The sequence below is a fragment of the Macadamia integrifolia genome, unplaced genomic scaffold (assembly GCF_013358625.1).
Source record: "Macadamia integrifolia cultivar HAES 741 unplaced genomic scaffold, SCU_Mint_v3 scaffold2566, whole genome shotgun sequence".
Lineage (NCBI taxonomy): Eukaryota > Viridiplantae > Streptophyta > Magnoliopsida > Proteales > Proteaceae > Macadamia > Macadamia integrifolia.
In genome coordinates this window covers 26,918-48,667 of record NW_024868802.1, presented here as the reverse complement: position 1 = coordinate 48,667, position 21,750 = coordinate 26,918, and the positions used below count along the sequence as shown (strand labels likewise).

Here is a 21,750-nt window from a genome sequence, read left to right as displayed (position 1 = left end):
GTTCATCTCTTGAAGGACCTTGAGATTTTGGAACCCATAGCCTGGAGTCCGAGGAGGGCAGTAGACCAGCTCTCCTGTATTGTCAACCATCAGAATGTTAGCTAGCTACCTTATGTTGAAGGAGATTTCGATCCCTTTGACATAGGAAGTGATCCTCATCTCTTCTGTGCCTCGGTTCACGCATTGGAGGTTAGAGTAGAATAATCTCACCAACTTTGGGTAGTATCTCTAATAAGGCTTTAGGATACGATACCACCCAATTGCCTAGAAGCGTTAGCGAAGGTGAAACTTCCAAAACTCCCTAGTCCTCACATACTTTCCCAGGTCCACATTCTGAAATTCAAAGTTTTCCCAATGGTCTTATTTGGCCATAGAGCAAAATAGTAGTTGGTTGTACTGTGCCTCTTCAGGAATGGCCAGTTGCTCTTGGGCAACAGCGTGGCAAGTACGAACACGATAACTAGACATGATTTCGGTAAGGCTCCTAAGGTTTTAGAGAATAAAACCTAAGTTAAAAAAGTGAAACAAGTCACACAGAGAAAAATCCAAAAACCTAGGTTAGAGAAGAAGGAGAACTCACCTTGGATGCGTAAACGGTGCTAATTGATCGTAAAATCATAAGAGAAAGGTGGGGAATGAGTTGGAAGAGCTCCCTTGGCCATTTCCTCTTCTTGTCCACAAGCTAGAATAGGGTTTTGTGAAATAAACCCCAAACCTGAGCCTTATATAGCGATTTTTGGTCTATCGGAAACACTGGGCCTATTTCTACAGAGTGTTTCCGGTGAGTGAAAGAGTCCCAAATTAGCCTCTACCATCTCCACAAAAAACAGGTCTGATGTTTCCAATGGAATGACCCTATTTACTATGAGGAAACCCCCTGTTTTCGGTGAACATTTTTTGAGGAAAATTTTTATTTTATTTTATTTTATATTATTATATTTGCTTCATTAATTAGTGATTCCCTCCCCAATATGCATGCAATCAGATCCAATACTTGGTGGACCACACTTATGCATGCGCTAACCCTAAATTACTTTTGTGTATGTTTGTGGGACCCACTATGTATGTGTGTGTTTCAATCACATGCAACCTTGTACATGCATGTGAACTAATCGGATTCCTCCGTAGGAGTCATGTCACGTCGGAACACCCAGTCCAGATCCCAGTCACACACGTCACCTCCCACTTCCCCTACGTGAAATCAAGGTAGACCCCAAAATGCATCCCCATCTCCATCGATGCTCACCACTCTTGATGTTGCCTCTATTATGAATAATAGGATGAGGGAAGTTGAGGAAAGACAAAACCAATTTATGGCCTAGATCGATAATCGGATCCAAATGGTAATAAAAGCCTGTAATGCATTGCCCGCACCCCCTACTCCATCGACACCCATTCCAGTGCCTACGAGCTCAGCCACTCTTCAAACATTCGGTGGGGCACAAGGGCAAGTGCATGGGCAAGGTCAGCCACATGTACAAGATCCAACACCAGAACAAGCCCAGGTATATGTAGAGGGATGGACAGATCTGACCAAGATGATGGAGAAGTTTTAGAGGCTTAGGCCCCCATGCTTCTCAATGGTGGGCCAAGATCTGTTATATCCATTAAGATGGGTTGGTGGCATAGAGAAAGTGTTTAAGCTAATAGGCTGCACCGAGGAGCAGAAAATTTTATGTGCGGGCTACCAACTACAAAATGAGGTCAATGATTGGTGGAGTGCTACTGACCCCATTCTGAGGACGAGTAACCCAAACCCTACCTGGGAGGACTTCAATGGAGCCTTCTTTGAGAACTATTTTCTAAAAATCTTTTGGGATAAGAGAGAGAGTGAGTTCTCCAATTGGTGCAAGGATCCTGGTCCATGCTTGAGTATCAGCAACGCTTTGAGGAGCTATTCCATTTTGCTCCTGAGCTCTTAGAGGTGATAGGGCCAAGGCCAAGAAGTTTGTGAAAGGGTTGAGGCCAGGAATTGGGTCAGCCATAGTTGAGTTGAAACGACAGACGTATGCCAAGGTGGTCCAAGTGGTCCAAGTGGCCAAGTCTATTGAAGACTAACATAGAGATAATTTCTTGGCCCAGTAAGGAATGGGAAAGAGGCCTATGGGGTCTACCCACTCCAGGGGAGGTAGCAAACCCTTCCGAGTGCCTTATATCTATCCAACTCTGGTACAGTTCAGAAAGCCCAAAGCTAGTTAGACTTTCCAGTCTTCCCATTCTAGTGATATATCTCAATCTATGGGATCGAGCCTAAGGTGTTTTCATTGTGATCAGCTGGGCCATCTAGCGAAGACATGCCCCCATTGGAGAGTAGGTGATGCACCATACACTATGCCACCTAGGCCCCAGTAGACCTATGCAGCATCTAGACTAGCATAGCCCTCACTAGAAACCATAAGGAAGGGTGTTTTCCATGACTGTAGAGGATACAGAGGCTGCACCTGGTGTAGTGATAGGTACATTATTGATATTATTATTGCCTGCATATGTGTTATTTTACTTAGGAGCCTCGCATTCGTTTGTATAACCGGTATTTACAAAGAAGATGGGAATTCCACCCAAAGGATTGACTCAGAGTTTGGGAATGAGTACCCCTACAAGAAGTGTAGTAGGTCTAAACTATGTATATGAGCCTTGTCCAGTGACCATAGGTGGATATGAGTTGAATGCTCACTTGATCGAGTTGGATATAACCGACTTTGACTTAATTCTAGGAATGGACTTTATGTCCGCATACAGAGCCAATATGCTATGTGAAGAAAATATGATCATTTTCAGAGCTCATGGCGAGGATGGGTTTTTCTCTCAAGGGGATAAGCCTAAGAAACCCAAGAAGGTTATCAGATCAGCACTCTAGATAAAAAAACTACTGGATAATGGATGTCAAGGCTACCTAGCATCTATAATGGATACTGAGATAGAGGTTAGACTATTGACCAAGCTAGATGTGGTGAGGGAATTTCTTGATGTATTTTCATATGACTTGGTAGGTTTGCCCCCGGACCAAGAGACAGAGTTTGCTATAGATCTACTCCCCAGCTCAGCACTAGTGTAAAAAGCCCCTTACCGCATTGCCCCCACAGAATTATAGGAATTAAAGGTGCAACTTCAAGGTCTTCTAAAGAAAGGATTCATTAGACCTAGTGTCTCTCCATAGGGAGCACCAGTACAGTTCATCAAGAAAAAGGATGGAAGTATGAGGCCGTGCATTGATTACCGAGAGCTTAGCAAGCTAACCATCAAGAACCGGTATCCTTTGCCAAGGATAAATGATTTGTTTGATCAGTTGTAGGGTGCCAAGGTATTTTATAAGATAGACCTTAGATCAGGTTACCACCAGCTCAGGATCAAGGATAGTGATGACAGCAAGACGACCTTCAGATTAAGGTATGGACAATATGAGTTATTGGTGATGTCATTTGGTGTTGGGAATATCCCTCTTCATAATGGTTTTGATAATAACAAACAAGTAATGTTCTAATTGCCATCTCTCTAGTATCATATTAAGGATACAGTGTGAGGCCTAAAGCTTGATATAAGACATACGCCCATTGAAGCTCAAGATGTGATATGTCATAAAGTGATTGAAGAATTGAAGAATTGAAGACTTGAAGAGCTCAAGACCTAAATAGTTGAAGACTTGAAGAGCTCAAGACTTGAAGAATTGAAGACTTGGAGAGCTTAAGACTTGAACAGTTGAAGACTTGAAGAGCTCAAGACTTGAAGAATTGAAGACTTGATGACCACTAGATTAGGTTATAATGTACACACACTAACACACACTACACTCATGCATTTATGTGTTGGAAAAGGCATAAGAAGCAACCTAATGTTTTGAAGTCACTTTGTGTGACTGTTGGGCAGTCAAAACACAAAATAGAGACCAACCGGCAACTACCGCTTGATCTCTGTGACCTATTTTTCCATAAGAGAATAGTAATAGAGACCATTCAGCAACTATTGGATGGAACTGACAACTATCGGATTTAACCAGAAATTGAACTGGTTTGTCAAATCAATTCTGGATTTAATGACCCTACTTGATTTAGCCCACAGAGGGCATCCGGCAACTACCGGATGGAAGCGGTAACTGTTGGTTCACCTCTAAAGACCCCCAACAGCTATATGTTGAGTCTAACAGCTAGTTTTGTACAACTAGACTTGGAAGCAATAACTTCCAGGTTGAAGCGGCAACTGCTGGTTGGAAGCAACAACTGTCGGTTGAGAAAATTTCTATCCATTAGAAATTATTCTCCTCCACATCGGGTGATTTTATTACCCTAATTAAGCCTAGCCTCAGCCTATATAAATACCCCACTAATGACTTTAATAATTAACAATTAAGAAAGCTCTTAGCAGTCATATCAAAGTCATTTGTGCGGATCAATAGTTATTTTATTGAGTTCACGGACTGAATTCAAACACGTTCTTCAAGAACTCAAGAGTTTCAAAAAGTTCTCCTTAACCACTCTATATTCAAGGGAGACTACAAAAGGTGCATTCAATCATACATTTGCATATTCATTTTGCACGCAGTGCACGAGGTAAAGTCGAACAATTCTATTCAACTTGTTTTTATTACTTTTACATTTTCCTAGACTGTAATTAGGATTGTGTAAGGATCCTCTTACCCTCAAAAGAGTTTGGTGTCTCTCCACAGTTGAACGGGATTGTAAAAGGTGCCTCTCTACCTCGAAGGAGATTGTAAGGATACTCTTATTCTAAACAAGATTATGTAAAGGTTTTCCTCCTTACCTATTATACTGAAAGGGAAAGCAAGTGGAATACCTTACAAGTGGAACTTGTAGGGAGTGGACTAGACTCGGATTGAGTCGAACCACTATAAACTTTGGTGTTGAGTGATTGTATCTATTTTATTATTCTATAGTTTTAATTTACAATCACATTTGGGAACAATTAATCAAAAAGGCTTAAATTTCACCAGTATAACCTATTCACCCCCTCTAGGTTATTTCAATTGGTATCAGAGCAGGAGCTCAAAAGTTTTAGGACTATTCTAGTCTTGACGTAAGTCAAATACCATGGCCACATCCCAAGGACCACCAGAGGGCATAAATGCCTTAAGAGCCCCTTACTTTAATGGAATGAATTTCTCATTTTGGAAGTGCAGATTTAAGAACTTTGTATGCGGTCACAACATATTCTTATGGAGAGCTATAGAAGAAGGACCATACATCATATCTTTAGAGGATAATCCAGAAATGATTGAAGAAGTCACGAATTTCCTCCTCAGAGAAGTGATAGCATTGTTAATGGGAGAACAAATTAAAGAGCACACCTCCCTAATCCACATTGGGAGTGACACAAAAAATGATGAGTCTGGCCTAATCCATCTTCGAGCCAATGAGACCAATTCTGGCCCTATGGAAATATTTTGATCCATACACTCTAAATACTACGAATGTTTGGATGCGGGGGAATTTAATGGTCAAGAGAAATCTGATGAAGAACAAAATAAGGGGGAAATCAGCGAAGAAGAGGATGATGACGATGACGATGACGATGACGATGAAAGTGACGATGAGAATGATGGAGATGACTCTGATTCTGAAGGCGATGATGAGTACCTAGATTGGGATGACTACCAGGGGCCTTGGAATAATGATGATGATGATGAATCAGGGTACTACTAATCCAGGGATCCAGGAGGATATTCTGTGTATGCTATTCAGTCGGCACTCATAATCCACATGAAAGGGGAAGATCCGATGTCAGATTCAGAGGATATTGAAGGCTATGAGATCATTTTTGAGGGTGAAGTAAACCCTATAGCAGAGCACATGAGTAGCATCTATGAGCATTTGGTTAAGATAAAACTTGAGGTTGATGGAATTGACCGAATGTTAGGTGAAGTGGGCATCAGTGAATAATGTTACATCGAGCAATTGATAATCCTTGAGAAAACAGGGGGACATTCCACACTTGCAAAAATGATAGACACAACAATTGCACGACTTTCCAATGTAGTCAAGAAGGTACGAGCCAGGGTTGTGGATATTTATGGAGGACCTTGACCTCCCACCCCAAGCCAAGAAGAGGAATCTAAGGAAGAAGATGACCCCATGGAAGGGATAATTACCATAACAAATAGTGATGAAGAAGATTGCTGTCCCATAGAGATCATCATGAAGAGACCTACCAATGTGATGGAAACTTAGAGTGGAAAAGACCACAAGGGCCAGGCCCTAGCCGTAGAACAGTCAAGAACTAATGGGGCAGGAACCAATGGCTTGAAGAAAGAACCGAAGAATCTAGTCTTGGCTCAGCTCAAGAAGAACCAAGCTAATATCTCGATTTGGGGATTGTTGATGGCCTCCACCACACACCACAAAGTAGTTTGAAAGTCTCTCACCTATGTGTAAGTGCCAATCGAGATAGATCCGATACACCTCTCGCATATAGTAGGGGCAACATATGTGGTACAGTCATTGATGTTCTCAGACTCTGAACTCCTCAAAGGAGCCTAGCACATTAAAGCTCTACACATCACGGTAGAATGTTTGGATAAGGTGGTTCCCTAGGTTCTCATTGACAACAGGTCCACTTTGAATGTTCTACCCTTGAGATCGGCAAAGAGTATTGGCATCAACCTGGAAGATATGAGGCCATCAACCTAAACCATACAGACATATGACAACACTAAGAGAAAAATCCTTGGCATCATCCTCACCATCGCCATAGTAATTGGCTCGGTAAAGTTTGATATTGATTTCTAGATCATTGATATACCAGAATCTTTTAACATGCTCTTAGGAAGGCCTTGGTTTCATCATACGAAGGTAGTGTCCTCTTGTCTCCATCAGAAAATGAAATTCATCTATGAAGAGAAGGTGATTACAGTAGCTAGAGATCCCGAAGTGGTGAACACCTTAGCCAATATTAAAAATGGAGAAGAAATAGAGGAAACTTGTGCAACACTCACCAAGGAAATGCCAGATCAAAAGATTTTGGCTAACAATGAAGCTATATGGAGTCCTCCAGTAAATCAGATGATGAGGAACATGTAATACTTTCTAGGGATGGGATTGGGAAAGTATCATCAGGTTGTTTCAAAATTACCTACTCTGGTGGTTAGCAAAGGAAAGAGTGGTCTTGGGTACATTCCTCAAACCCCTAGACCAAGGAGCAAGAAGGGCGGAAAAGGGTAGAAGGTACTAAGGATGACTAGGAAAATCTCTGACTCTTACTATCCCACTCTCAATGGGTACTTCGTAAGGGAAAGAAAAGATTTTCCTTTTTGTGGAAATGTTGAGCCATGGTTTGACGAAACCACCGTAAAGATGCAACCAGGGTTTGAAGTATACTTTCAAGATGAGTTCGACTGGGTAACTCATGAGGTAGAACAACAGCAAATGCTACCAAAGAAAATGATCCAGACAATTACATCATCGGAATAGTGGAAGTAGCACTGATTGAAGGTGGGTTCTCCTCTGACAACCCCATGACACTGATCCGATCAAAGGAATTACCATGTCCGTGAGTACTCTTGAAGAGCGAATGGAAAATGAAGATAAGACTCATTTGGAGTCTATAACTTCCCACGGATCTGAAAGGTCACGTCTGTTCCTTTCTACAAAAGCCACGATCTCAAGAGTTACATGAGCTCAAGCCCAAGCCTTTCAGAGGAAGAAGCACCTATGCAAAGCAAAGAAGAGCACAAAGAATGATGGTTTGCATGTACTGTGCCTAAATCAACTACAACAGGAAGGTCCATGAAGGTATTCAAAGATGTAACCAAGGCACCGGAATGGCATCCCTCAATAGGCTGAAAAAGATGGACTTTATAGAAAGAGGATTGAGCAGTCTCCACCAATCTTCACCTCTCAGAAAGTTCAGCTTCCGAGAGCACGAGGTTGATCAACTGGTATTTGTGAAGAAACAGTTACCTATCTAGAAGAACCATTGCACCATTGAAGAAATAGAAACAACCTTCCTGGAAGAAGAAAGAGGCCCATTGCCACATTTCCTTATCCATCAAGTCGTCGAATCACTCCTGAGCTAGACTGCATTGGGGAGAATTTCAAGTTTATTCATGTTGTTGAGTCAATCAAACTAGATACCACTAATGAAAGCATGAAACCATTCATCGAGTCTATAGTCGAGTCAGTTGTTGAGTCTGCTGTTTATGATTTTGTGTCAACCTCTCCTCTTGAGGAGAGTCTAGAGTCCATGTATGTCTAGTCTATTACTCCTTCTTTCATGAATGAAATTTTTGATTCCGAGTATGACTTGCCTCCTTTTTCTGATGATGATCTTAATAAATATCAAGAGTTAATAAAATAATGCAAACCAAATAAATCCCAACCCATCCGTGAGGATACTTGGGTTATTAATTTAGGAAATAAACAATGCCTTTAAGAGGTAAAAATTGGCACTACCCTTGATGATGGAGCAGAAAAGATGATTAGTCTTTTGAAGGAATTTGCCAAGGTCTTTGCTTGGTCTTATGAGGATATGCCTGGTATCGACCCCAACATCGTGCAACATCGATTGTCAGCCTTCCCTGGGGCAAAGCCGATCAAACAGAAGCTCAGAAGGATGCATCCAGAATGGAGTGAGAAGATCAGGGAAGAAGTAGTAAAGCAATGGAATGCAGGGTTCTTACAAGTGATAAAATACCCCCAATGGTTGGCCAACATTGTACCAGTGCCAAAGAAGGATGGCAAGGTGCGAATGTGCATAGAATTTTGGGATCTTAACATGGTAAGCCCTAAAGATGACTTCCCATTACCTCACATTGATGTATTGGTTGACAACATAGCAGGGCATGCTTTGTTATCATTCATGGATGGATTCTCGGGATACAACCAAGTGAGCATACACCCATACACCCCGAAGATTAGGAGAAGACAACCTTCACCACTTCATGGGGAACCTATTGTTATAAGGTGATGCCTTTTGGGCTGAAAAATGCTGGGGCAACTTATTAGAGAGCAGCTATGGCCATGTTGCATGATATAATGAACAAGGATGTGGAAGTCTACGTAGATGATATGATAATGAAGTCAAAGGATTGGCAGGGGCACATTCCCGCATTAAGGCGATTCTTTGAAAGAATCAAGAAGTATCAGCTGAGGTTGAACCCTCAAAAGTGTGTCTTTGGGGAACAATAGAAAAATTGTTAGGGTTCTTAGTGAGTGAAAGAGGCATTGAAGTTAACCCTATCAAGATCAAGACAATTCAATAAATGCCCATGCCTCGCACTGAGAAGAAGATACTAGGATTCGTAGGTCACATCTAGTATTTCAATAGATTCATAGCTCAATTGACTACAATCTGTGAACCAATCTTCAAGTTGCTAAAGAATGATCAGCCCACAAAATGGAATGACCAATGCCAACAAGCTTTTTATAAGATTAAAACGTATCTTATGACCCCATCGGTATTAACGCCACTGGTGGAAGGAGAACCACTTATGTTATACTTATCAGTGGGAGAATATTCCATGGGTTCATTGCTAGCATAAAAAAAGATAGAAAAGGGGGCAAAGCATGCTATATATTACCTCAGCAAGAAGTTCCTAGAATATGAGATGTGATACACATCTTTGGAAAAAACTTGTGCTGCACTGATTTGGGCAATGAAAAGGCTACGACACTACATGGTAGCTTATCCAGTATGTTTGAACTCAAGGATGGATCCAATCAAGTACCTCTTTGAGAAACCAGCTCTAACAAGAAGGATGGCCCAGTGGTTGCTTCTGCTATTAGAATTTGACATCACCTATTTTACTTAGAAATCTATCAAGGGGCAAGCTATAGCTAATCATTTGGCTTCCCACCCCACAAAAGATGGAAGAGCCCTAGACAATGCCTTTCCCGATGAAGAAATCACAGCAATAGAAGAAGAATACATAGCTAATGAATGGCAATTATTCTTCAATGGAGCAGCTAATCAAAAGGGGTGTGGTGCGGGAATATTGCTTGTCACTCCTGATGTTCTTTATTTACCTTCATCATTCCGCTTTGATTTTTCCTGTACCAACAACATTGTTAAATATGAAGCTTGTGCCTTGGGACTAGAAATAGCCCTAACAATTGGGGTGAAAAGGATCAAGGTATACAGTGATTCATCCGTTGTCATTTGTCAGATGCAAAGAAAGTGGAAGACCAGAGATGAGAAGCCAAAGCCATATCAAGAACATCTGGAGGAGGTGATTGGATACTTTGAGAAGATCTCATTTGAATACTTCCAAAGGGACAACAACAGGTTTGCTGATGCCCTTGCAACCTTAGCTTCCATGGTAGAATGTAATCCTATGGCTAAGGTTCGACCCTTCTTGGTGGAACAAAGAAGCAAGCCCATTTATCAAAATTCAGTGAACTCTCTCACTATAGATGGTCGGTCATGGTTTGCTCATATTGTGGATTTCATTAAAGAAAAGAAATACCCAGTTGAAGCCACAGAAAAAGAAAAAAAATTTATGAGAAGATATGCCACCCAGTTTATCCTTCAAGAAGACTTGTTGTACAAGAGGTCCTATGACGGAATATAGTTGTTGTGTGTGGATGAAGAACAAGCTACAACCATTATAGAGAAAATTCATCAAGGCCTCTGTGGACCCCATATGAATGCCAAGATGCTTGCTAGGAAGATTCTTAGGCTGGGATACTATTGGAATACAATGGAAGCAGACTGCATGAGTTTTGTCAAGAAATGTTATAATTGTCAGATATTTGCCAATATCATACATATCCCACCAACAGAATTGCACTCACTCAGTTCTCCTTGGCCATTCTCTAGGGGCATTGACATCATTGGGAAGATCAACCCCAAGGCATCCAATGGTCACGAGTTCATCTTGTAGCCATCAATTACTTTACCAAGTGGGTAGAAGCCCAATCATAAGCAATCCTTACATCTGCTAAGGTGGTAAAATTCATCCAAGAAAACATCATTAGCCGATACAGAGTGCCTCAAGAGTTAATATTAGATCAGGGATCCCACTTTTGGGGGCAAGACTGATAAGATTTGCATAAAATTTAGTATCAGAAGGCATGCTCTACCACTTATAGGCCACAGACCAATGGGGCAGTAGAAGCAACTAACAAGAACATCAAGGTGATCCCACAAAAAATGGCTGAAACACACAAGGATTGGACAGACAAGTTGCCACTTGCTTTATTGGCATATCGGACCTCTGTACGATCCTTGATAGGGGCAACTCCTTTCTCTTCGGTATATGGAGTTGGGGCGGTGCCACCCATAGAAATCCTAGTACCATCACTAAGGGTGCTTCTTAATAGTCAGTTACCTGAAGGAGAATGGGTTAAGGCCAGACATGACAAGCTTAACTTTCTCGATGAGACATATAAAAGCTATGGATAATCTGAAGAAATATTAACTAAGAATGGCGAGGGCCTTTATTAAGAATGTGAAGCCCCGTCACATAGAAGAGGGTGAACTTGTTCTTCAAGAGCAAAGAGCCCCAATTCATGACCCAAGAGGGAAATTCAGGCCCAACTGGAGTGGCCCATTCATTGTCAAAGAGATTCTACCAGGCAAAGCTGTGAAACTCATAGACCACAACGGTGAAGAAATACCTGAACTCGTCAACATAGAATGGCCCACATTTAAGTGATATCTTGAGTTGGAGGAAGGATCATAGGTTTTGGGGTTTTCTTGAGCTTAAAGGTATGATTTGTTCACAAATCTTGATTTGAACTTAGATCTATGTTGTTTTCATGTGGATGAAGTCTTTAATGTTTGGAAAATGCAAAGGAAATGACCCCCTTGGGTTCCCAAAAGGCAGGGTGAAGAAGGAAAGTAGGACAGCAAAACCCATTGGACACTGGTGGGTGGCACCAGCAAGTAACCAGACCCACTAGTGAAACCTGCCAGTCTTGGTTGGCCATCAGATCCTACTGGCAGGTAGGACCGATAGGTACCTAAACCCACTGGTACAACCCACCGGTCTTGGCTAGGCTTTGGGTCCTACCAGCGGGTAGGACCGGTGGGTACCTAGACCCACTAATAGCACCCACCGGTGTGGTCTAGGCATTGCCTACATCGGCAGCTTGCACAGGTGGGTCCTCCGACCCACCTGTATGACCCACCTGTGGTCCAATGAGCTCCGTTTGAGCTTAAAATTCATCAACAACCTCCTTTGAGTTATTAAATGCATTGTGACCATGTCTTTCATTGTTTTATGGTCCCAGAATGGACGTATTCTAAGCTTCCTTTCTGTGTTAGATTTTGTGACCCATATCTTCACACGTTGGATCTCCCTCGTACCGAGTGTGCATATATTGTATATGAATAGGTAAGTGGGGAGAGGATGTTGATTTTATTTTGGAGTGTTTATTGCATCATTTTCATTTTATACATCATCTTACCATTAGGAATGCTATCTTCATGCATGTCTTGTCTACTACAGGATGCATTTATGAATCATTATGTTGTATCTTTAAATTTCCAAATACTTGTTACTTGCTTTGAATTATGAGCTTGGATTATTTAAATTACTGGATGATGACGATTTGTTGAATATGTGATGAATTGCTAGATTAGACACCGTAGTCGGCTTGGAAATGAATGCATTGGTGCACTGTGGAATGGGACACAATCCTTCACATAGGAAGTGATCCTCATCTCCTCCGTGCAACAGTTCACACATTGGAGGTTATAGTAGAATAACCTCACTAGCCATGGGTAGTACTTCGTGTTGGGTTTTAGAATACAATACCACCCAATGGCCAGAAGCATTAATGAAGGTAGAACTGTCAGAAATCCCTAGTCCGCATGTACTTCTCTAGATCCACATTCCGATACTCAAAGCTTTCCCAATGGTCTTGTTCAGCCACAGAGCAGAACAGTTGTTGGTCATACTGTTCTTCAGGAATGGCCGGTTGTTCTTGTGCGATAGCACGACGAGTGCGAACACGATGACAAATATGATTTTAATGAGATTCTTAAGGTTTTGGAGAATAAAACCTAAGTTAGAAGAGTAAATCAAATCTCACAGAGAGAATGTAAAACCTAGCTCAAAGAAGGAAGAAAACTTACCTTATATGCGTGGATCGGTCGCAAAATCACACGTAGAAGGTGAGGGATAGTTGGGGTTGACCTCTTTAGATGTTTCCTCTCCTTTCCCATAGCTAAAGTTAGGGTTTTATGAGATAGGAGTGAAACCTAAGCCTATATATATAACATTTTTAGGCTCAATGGAAACAAGCCACTAGAAACATTGGGCCTGTTTACATTGGTTGCTTTTGTTGGACAGTTTTTAGGATTTTTGGTCTTTGTTACCTCCACCGGAAATAGGACTGATATTTCCAATGGAATGACACTATTTCTGGTGAACAATTTGGGAAGCAATTTCTTTTTATTTATTATTTTACTTATGGTGGCTGCTTCCCTACTTGGGTATTACTTCCCTATTGTGCGTGATATCGGGAGATTCATTGTGGGCCCCTCTATGTAGGCATGTGTAACTATAACATGCAAAATTGTACATGCATATGAACTATTTGGATTCCTCCACAGGAATCATGTCACACCGGAACACCCGGCCCCAATCCCAATCACGTGCGTCACCTCCTTCTTCCCCTACGTGGAACCAGGGTAGACCCCAAAATGCACGTGCTCACCACTCATGATGTTGCCTCCATCATGAATAATATGATGAGGGAAGTTGTAGAAAGACAGAACCAATTTATGGCGGAGATCGATAATCAGATCCAAATGGCAATGGAAGTGCAAAATGCCTCGCTCGCACCCACTACTCCACCGGTACCCGCCCTGAAGTCCATCGGCTCGGCCACTCTCCAAACGTCTGGTGGGGCACAAGGGTAATAGTAAGTGCATGGGCAAGGGCAACAACATGTACATAGGAATGTACAAGATCTAACACCCGAGCAAGCCCAAGTATATATTGAGGGTTGGACTGACCTAACCAAGATGATAAAGAAGTTTCAGAGGCTTAGGCCCCCATGCTTCTCAAAAGTGGGCCAAGATCCATTGTTTCCATCAAAGTGGATTGGTGGCATGAAGAAAGTGTTTAGGTTAATGGGTTGCACAGATGAACAGAAAATCCTATGTGCAGCCTACCAACTACAAAATGAAGTTGATGATTGGTGGAGTGCTATTGAGCCCATACTGAGGGTGAATAACCCAAAGCTCATTTGGGAGGACTTCAAGGGGACATTCTTTGAGAACTATTTTTTAAAAAAGCTTCCAGGATAGGAGAGAGAGTGAGTTCTCCCAATTGATTCAGGGATCCTAGTTCGTACTTGAGTATCAGCAACACTTTGAGGAGCTATACTATTTTGGTCCTAAGCATCTCAAAGGTGATAGGGCCAAGGCCAAGAAGTTTGAGAAAGGGTTGAGGCCAGGTATTGGGTTAACCATAGTTGGGTTGAAACTGTAAACATATACTGAGGTGGTCCAAGTGGCCAAATCTATTGAAGACTGGCATAGAGATAACTTCTAGGCCCAACAGGGAATGGGAAAGAGGCCTATGGGGGCTACTAACTCCAAGGAAGGTAGCAAACCCTTCAGTATAATTCAGAAAGCCTGAGGCTAGCCAATCTTCTCAGTTATCCCGCTGTGCTGTTTCTCAGTCTATGGGGTCGAGCCCAAGGTGCTTCCATTGTGACTAGCCGGGCCACCTAGCCAAGACATGCCCCCACCGGAGGCTGGGTGATGTACCTTACACTTTGCCACCTAGGCCCCAACACACCTATGCAACATCTAGACCAGCATAGCCCCCACAGGGCCAGAGACCACGGGGAAGGGTGTTTTCCATGACCACTGAAGATGCAGATGCTGCACCTGGTGTAGTGACAGGTACATTATTGATATCATTATTACCTACACATGTGTTATTTGACTCAAGAGCCTCCCATTCATTTGTGTTGCCAACATTTACAAAGAATATGGGCATTCCACCTAAGGGTTTGACTCAATGTTTGGTGGTGAGTACCCCCACAGGAAGTGTGGTGGGTCTAAACTATGTCTATAAGCCTTGTCTAGTGACCATAAGTGGACAGAAGTTGAATGCTCACTTAATCAAGTTGGATATGACTGACTTTGATGTGATTCTAGGGATGGACTGGTTGTTCGCATATAGAGCCAGTGTGTTATGTGCAGAGAAGATGATCATTTTCAGACCTCGTGATGAGGGTGAGTTCGTCTTTCAAGGGGATAAGCCCAAGAAACCCAAGAAGGTTAACATGTCAGCACTCCAGATGAAGAAGCTACTAGATAAGGGATGTCAAGGCTACCTAGCATCTATGATAGACACTGAGATAGAGGTTTGACCATTGATCGAGCTAGATGTGGTGAGGGAATTTCCTGATGTATTTTTAGATAACTTGACAAGTTTGCCCTCAGACTGAGAGACAGAGTTTGCTATAGATCTACTCCCCAGCTCAGCACCAATGTCAAAAGCCCCTAACTGCATGGCCCCCACAAAATTAAAGGAATTGCAGGTGTAACTTCAGGATATTCTGAAGAAGGGATTCATTAGACCTAGTGTGTCTCCATGGGGAGCACCAGTACTATTCCTCAAGAAAAAGGATGAAAGTATGAGGCTGTGAATTGATTATCGGGAGTTGAACAAGCTAAGCATTAAGAACTGGTATCCCTTGCCAAGGGTAGATGATTTGTTTGATCAGTTGCAGGGTGCCAAGGTATTCTCTAAGATTGACTTTAGATCGGGCTACCACCAGCTTAGGACCAAGGATAGTGATGTCAGCTAGACAACCTTCATATCATGGTATGGACATTACAAGTTCTTGGTGATGTCATTTGGGTTGACCAATGCACCAGCTGCATTTATAGATTTGATGAACTTGGTATTCCAGGATGTGTTAGACAAGTTTGTGATCACATTCATTGATGACATCTTGGTATACTCTAAGAGAGTAGAAGAACATGTTGTTCACCTGAGGTTAGTACTACAATGTCTGAGAGAGAAGCAACTCTACCCCAAATTCAGTAAGTGTGAGTTTTGGTTGTCACAGGTGGCATTCCTAGGCCACAATGTCTTAGACAAGGGTATAGAGGTTGACCCAGGCAAGGTGAAGGCAGCTCTAGAATGGGAGACCCCCAAGAATGTGGTAAATATACGTAGTTTTTTGGGATTGGCTGGATACTACAGGAGGTTCATTGAGAACTTCTCCCGCATTGCTTCCCTAATAATCTAACTCACATAAAAGGGTGTGAAATTTGAGTGGTCCAATGCTTATGAGAAGACTTCAAGGAACTGGGGCAATGGTTGGTATCATCCCCTCCTCTCATTTTTTATTTGAGGGCAATATGTACTTTTCAGATTAGGGTTTTTTGTTATATATTTGTAGTGAGGGTTTCTTTCTCTATAATGCAAGCAATACTGCGAGGTGTAAGGGACGAGCGCTGTAACTCTATTCTCTATTGATAGTGAAGCAGAATCTCATCTCACCGTGGACGTAGGTAATCTTTCCAAACCTCATAAATCTGTGTGCATTGCTTGTTCTTATTTTTCCATTATCTTCTACATCGTTTTAGGGTTGCATTTTCATAAATTGGTATTAGTGCTCTAGGTTTTCCTTTTCTATGGTTTACTATCACGATGGCAGGGAAGAGATCGAATGTCAAGTATGATATTGAGAGGTTTAATGGGAAGAATAATTTCACCCCCTGGCATCAAAGGATGAAGGATCTTCTGATACAACAGGGTTTGGCAAAAACATTATTGGGGAAGTCGAAGAAACCTACCAAAATTACTGACGAAGATTGGGAAGAGATGGAGGAAAAGGCGGTAAGTGCTATTCGATTGAATCTTTTTGACGATGCCCTACAATATGTTGTGGGTATCGAATCTGCACTGTAGTTATGGGTGAAACCTGAAAGCATCTACATGACAAAGTCTATCAAACAAGTTATTCGTGAAGAAACAATTGTATTCTCTATAGATGGAGGAAGGTATGGATTTATTAGAGTATCTTAACATGTTCAATCAGATCGTAAGTAAACTTGTAAACCTAGAGGTTAAAATCAAGGATGAAGATAAGGCATTACTGTGCTGTCGTCGCTCCTAGAATCATATGATCACCTAGTAATGACTCTTATACAGAAAGGAGACCCTTGAGATGGATGAAGTCACGGCTTCCCTCATGTCCAATGATACAAGGAAGAAGGCTAGTAGTACGAAATCTTAAGGAGAAGGTCTTTTCGGAGGTGACAAGGAGCAGGAAAGAGGGAGATCAAATCAGAAAGGATATGGGAAGAGTCGATCAAATCAGAAAGGATATGGGAAGAGTCGATCAAAATCAAAAGGGATAAAGACAAAGGTCTCTTGTTACTATTGCAAGAAGGAAGGTCATCTGAAGAGAGAGTGCTTGAAGAGGAAGGTGGACTTAAAGAAAAAAGGTGTAGATAAGGCATCTGAGGAAGCTAGCATGGCTGATAGTTCAGATGGAGATGATGGAGATGTACTATCTATATCATCAGGTAAGAATCAACCTTCTAATTCTTGGATTTTAGATCCTAGATGTTCATATCATATGTGTCCACATAAGGATTGGTTTGATAAATATCAACCATATAATGGTGGGTCTGTCCTAATGGGGAATGATGTTGTATGCAAGACCATTGGGATAGGCACTATCAAAATCAAGATGTTTGATGGGATAGTAAGAACTTTAACAGATGTGAGACATGTATCAGAATTGAGAAAAGACTTAATATCTTTAGGGGCACTTGAGTCAAATTGTTGCAAGTATGTAGCAGAAGGTGGAGTTCTCAAAGTTATTAAGGATGTTATGGTTGTCATAAAGGACAACTAACAGGAAACCTTTACAGACTCATAGGGAGCATAGTTACAGATGGAACATTAATGATATAGATGCAGGATTTGATACAGATGATACTTATCTGTGGCATATGTGGTTAGGGCATATGGGACAAAGAGGATTGATGGAGCTTCATAAAACAAAACTGTTGAAGGGAGTGAAAACTTGTAAACTGAACTTTTACAAGTATTGTGTTCGGGAAACAATGCATGGTTAGTTTCAAACTGCAAAACATAAGAGTAAAGGGGTGCTTGATTATGTACACAACAATGTATGGGGTCCTTCAGCAACAAAATCTAAAGGTGGGGCAGAATACTTTGTGACTTTTTTTTATGATTACTTAAGGAAAGTCTAGAACTACTTCATGAAGCATAAAAGTGAGGTGTTCACTAAACTTAAGGAATGGAAGGCTGAGGTAGAAAGGAAGACAGGAAAGAAAATTAAGTACTTGAGAACAAACAGTGGAGGGGAGTATACGTACAAGCCGTTTCTAGAATTATACAAAGCTAAAAGGATTACACGTCACTTCACAGTTCCAAAGACACCGCAGAAAAATGGTGTAGCTAAAAGGATGAACAGAACACTTCTAGAAAGAGCTCAGAGTATGAGGTTGAATGAAGGGTCGAGCAAGAGATATTGGCCAAAAGCAGTGAATATGTCATGTTTCCTCATCAACAAGTCTCCATCAAAGGCGATTGATTGTAAAATTTTCAAAGAAGTATGGACAAAAAAATCAGTAGATTATTCTATTCTAAAAATATTTGGTTGTCCAGCCTATGCACATGTTGAGAGTGAGCAGCGTTCCAAGTTAGACTCAAAGTCTAAGTAGTGTATCTTTCTTGATTTTAAGAAAGGTGTAAAGGGATTCAAGTTGTGGGATCTAGGTTCACAAAAAAGTTACGGTTAGTAGGAACATTATGTTTGATGAGTCTCATATGGTGAAGTCAAAATGCAATTCATAAACAATTAGTGAAATAAAGAAGGTTCTACTGTGCAGGTGGAGTTAGGTGAGTTAGAAACAACAAGAGAAAATGAGTCATCCAATGACTTACCAGGACAACAGGAAGTAGTAGAAGTTCCCTATATTGTAGCAAAGGGTAAAGGGAAGCGTACTCACAAAGCACCTGTGAGATGCAGGTTTGAGGACATGGTTACCTATGCCCTCACTGTAGGTACATGTGATCCATCTTCCTACCTTGAAGCTTTGAGTGATGTACAACATGATAAATAGATGGCAGCTATGATGGAGGAAATGGAGTCTCCACAGAAGAACAAGACTTGGGAGATTGTGGAAAAACCCAAAGGAAGAAAAATCATTGGGTGTAAATGGGTCTTTCGTAAGAAAGAGGCAGCATCTAAGAAAAAGTGTGAAAGGTATATGGCCAGACTTGTAGCCCAGGGCTATGCACAGAAGGAGGGGATAGACTATAATGAAATATTCTCTCCAGTGGTGAAACACACTTCAATCAGGGTACTACTTGCTTTGGTGGCCATGTATGATTTGGAGCTTCAATAGCTTGATGTGAAGACTGCATTTCTTCATGGTGACTTGGAGGAACAGATTTACATGGAGCAGCTTGAAGGTTTTAAGGTGCAGGGAAAGGAAGGTTATAATGAAAAATCATGTTTGTCTGCTTAAGAGGTTGCTTTATGTTCTTAAGCAATCTCCTAGGCAATGGTAAAAGCGCTTTGATTCCCACATGATGAAGATTGGCTACATAAGAAGTGAGTATGATAGTTGTGTTTATTATAAAGTGTTAAGTGATAATTCCATTATTTTATTGATGCTTTATGTTGATGATATGCTCATTGCTGTAAGGAACAAACATGATATAGTGTCTTTGAAGTCTTTGTTGAGTGCTCAATTTGAGATGAAAGATCTTGGTGCTGCTAAGAATATCCTTGGCATGGAAATCCTTAGAGATAGAAATGCAGGTAAACTTTGGGTAACTCAGAAGAGGTATATTCAAAAGGTGCTTGAGCGTTTCAATATGGAAAAGGCTATGCCGGTTAGCACTCTGTTAGCTAGCCACTTCAAGTTGTTTGAAAGGAAATGCCCTACAACACATGAGGAGGTGGAATTAGGGTTGTGGGTTTAGGTTTTAGGGTATATGGCTTTAGGGTTTAGGTTTTAGGATTGGGGGTTTAGGTTTTAGGGATAAGGGTTGTAGGAATTAGGGTTGTGGGTTTAGGGTATAGGCTTTAGGGTTTAGCTTTTAGGGTTTAGGGTTTAGGGTTTAGATATTATGGTTTAGGGTTAAGGTTTAGTGGTTTAGGGTTTAGGGTTAGGGTATAGTTCTTTAGGGTTTTAGGGTTTTGAGTTTTGGGTTTTGGGTTTTGGGGGTTTAGGGTTGATGTTTTAGGGTTTAGGGTTCTGGGTTTAGTGTTTAAGGATTAGGGTTTCTGGATTTAGGGATCAAGGTGTTGAAGGCATCCAATTTTGTCTCCGACCTCTAGCTATGGTGAACAATGGATCTTGAGCGTGACTTCCGACTTTCGACCGAGAGAGGTGCTGATGGAAACATTCCCCTACCCAAAACCCTAGAAATCCCTGGGCTGGAGAGAGAAAGGTCTAATTTTTGCTTTTTATAGATGGAGGAATCTGGCCACAATGATCGTATAGATGAATAGTGCTCAAAAATACAATTCCGACGATATATGATACACCAAAATCGGACCGACGGATATCCTGTAATCATCACTGGAAAAACCCATAATCGCGTGCACACTACGCACTTTGGCCAACAACCCAGCTCATGCGCTTGCTCGCTACCCACATGTTGTAGCACATGCACGCAGCCATGCCAAGCCCCATAGCCATGCACACAACCCCACATCCATGAACACAGCCATGCACACAACCTTGCTGCCCATAGGCCTGCGCCCCCACGGGCACAGACCAGCGCCCCCGTGGCACTAGCATGCGCCCCCGCAGGCACAAGTCCGCGGCCTTGCAACCTTGCCCACCCTACTGCCCATGGGCCTGCTCCCCCGCTGGCACAGACTAGTACCCCCGTGGTACTGGCATGCGCCCCCACAAGCATAGGCCCGCGGCCTTGCATTCTTGCCCACCCTGCTGCCAATGGGCCTGCTGGCCTGAGCCCCCGCGAGCACAGGCCCACAACCCTGCTGCTGCCACCCCCCTCATGCACATGTGCATGCTAGCCAGCAGGCCAACCCACACACTTGCATGCACTGACTGCTGCCCATGCGTACATGCGCCTGCTGCCCATGCATGCACGCGCCCGCACACCTGTGCCAGCCTGACCTGAACACCCATGCTAGCCGGAACCGTACACACTGTGCACGTTATCGACACATCCGTGCATGCATGCGCCTGCTGCCTATGCCCACACTACCTCGGCCATTACCTGTGCATCATCCATCATGCACCCGTGACGTCACGTGCACTACCTACCTAAACTGACCATACCTCAGGCACTTTGGCCTAGTCTTGTGAGTCGCCATCAGCAGCTGGGATTGGTGTTCCACTCTCCTCTCATTTTTTCAGAAATCACCTTTTTTCGAGCTAAAAGTTCTCTATCCTCTCTTTTTATGAAAATCACCTTTTTTCGGCTAATTTTTCTTTCTCCTCCCTTTTTTTGAAAATCGCATTTTTCCATCTAAAATTTCTCTCTCCTCCAGTTTTTCCAAAAGTCACCTTTTTCTAGCTAAAATTTCCCTCTCCTCCCTTTTTTTTTTGAAAATCCCCTTTTATCCACTAGATAAAAGCCTTCCCCACCCATTTTTGCCTTTAACCCTCCCTTGACCCATTGGACAAAAATCCTATCTCCCCACTTTAGGCAAGAGCCCCCCATTCCGTCCACTGGATAAAGGGACCCCTCTCTTATTTGGCCAGAAAAAACTATAAATACCCCCTCCCTTAGAAAAAAACACACCAGCACACCAGAATCCCCTTCACTCTTTCAGTGTGAAATTTTCCTCCCCTCCCCCC

The 21,750-nt window shown here is 42.2% G+C and overlaps 1 protein-coding gene across 1 annotated transcript; it reads left to right on the top strand.

Moving 5' to 3' along the window:
• The first annotated feature begins 2,413 nt into the window (after positions 1 to 2,413).
• LOC122066757 (trigger factor-like) lies at positions 2,414 to 5,891 on the top strand. Its single transcript, XM_042630595.1, has 3 exons — positions 2,414 to 2,456; positions 5,455 to 5,584; positions 5,660 to 5,891. Exons 1-3 carry the CDS (start codon positions 2,414 to 2,416, stop codon positions 5,889 to 5,891), a joined length of 405 nt encoding a protein of 134 aa, XP_042486529.1.
• The last annotated feature ends 15,859 nt before the right edge of the window (positions 5,892 to 21,750 follow it).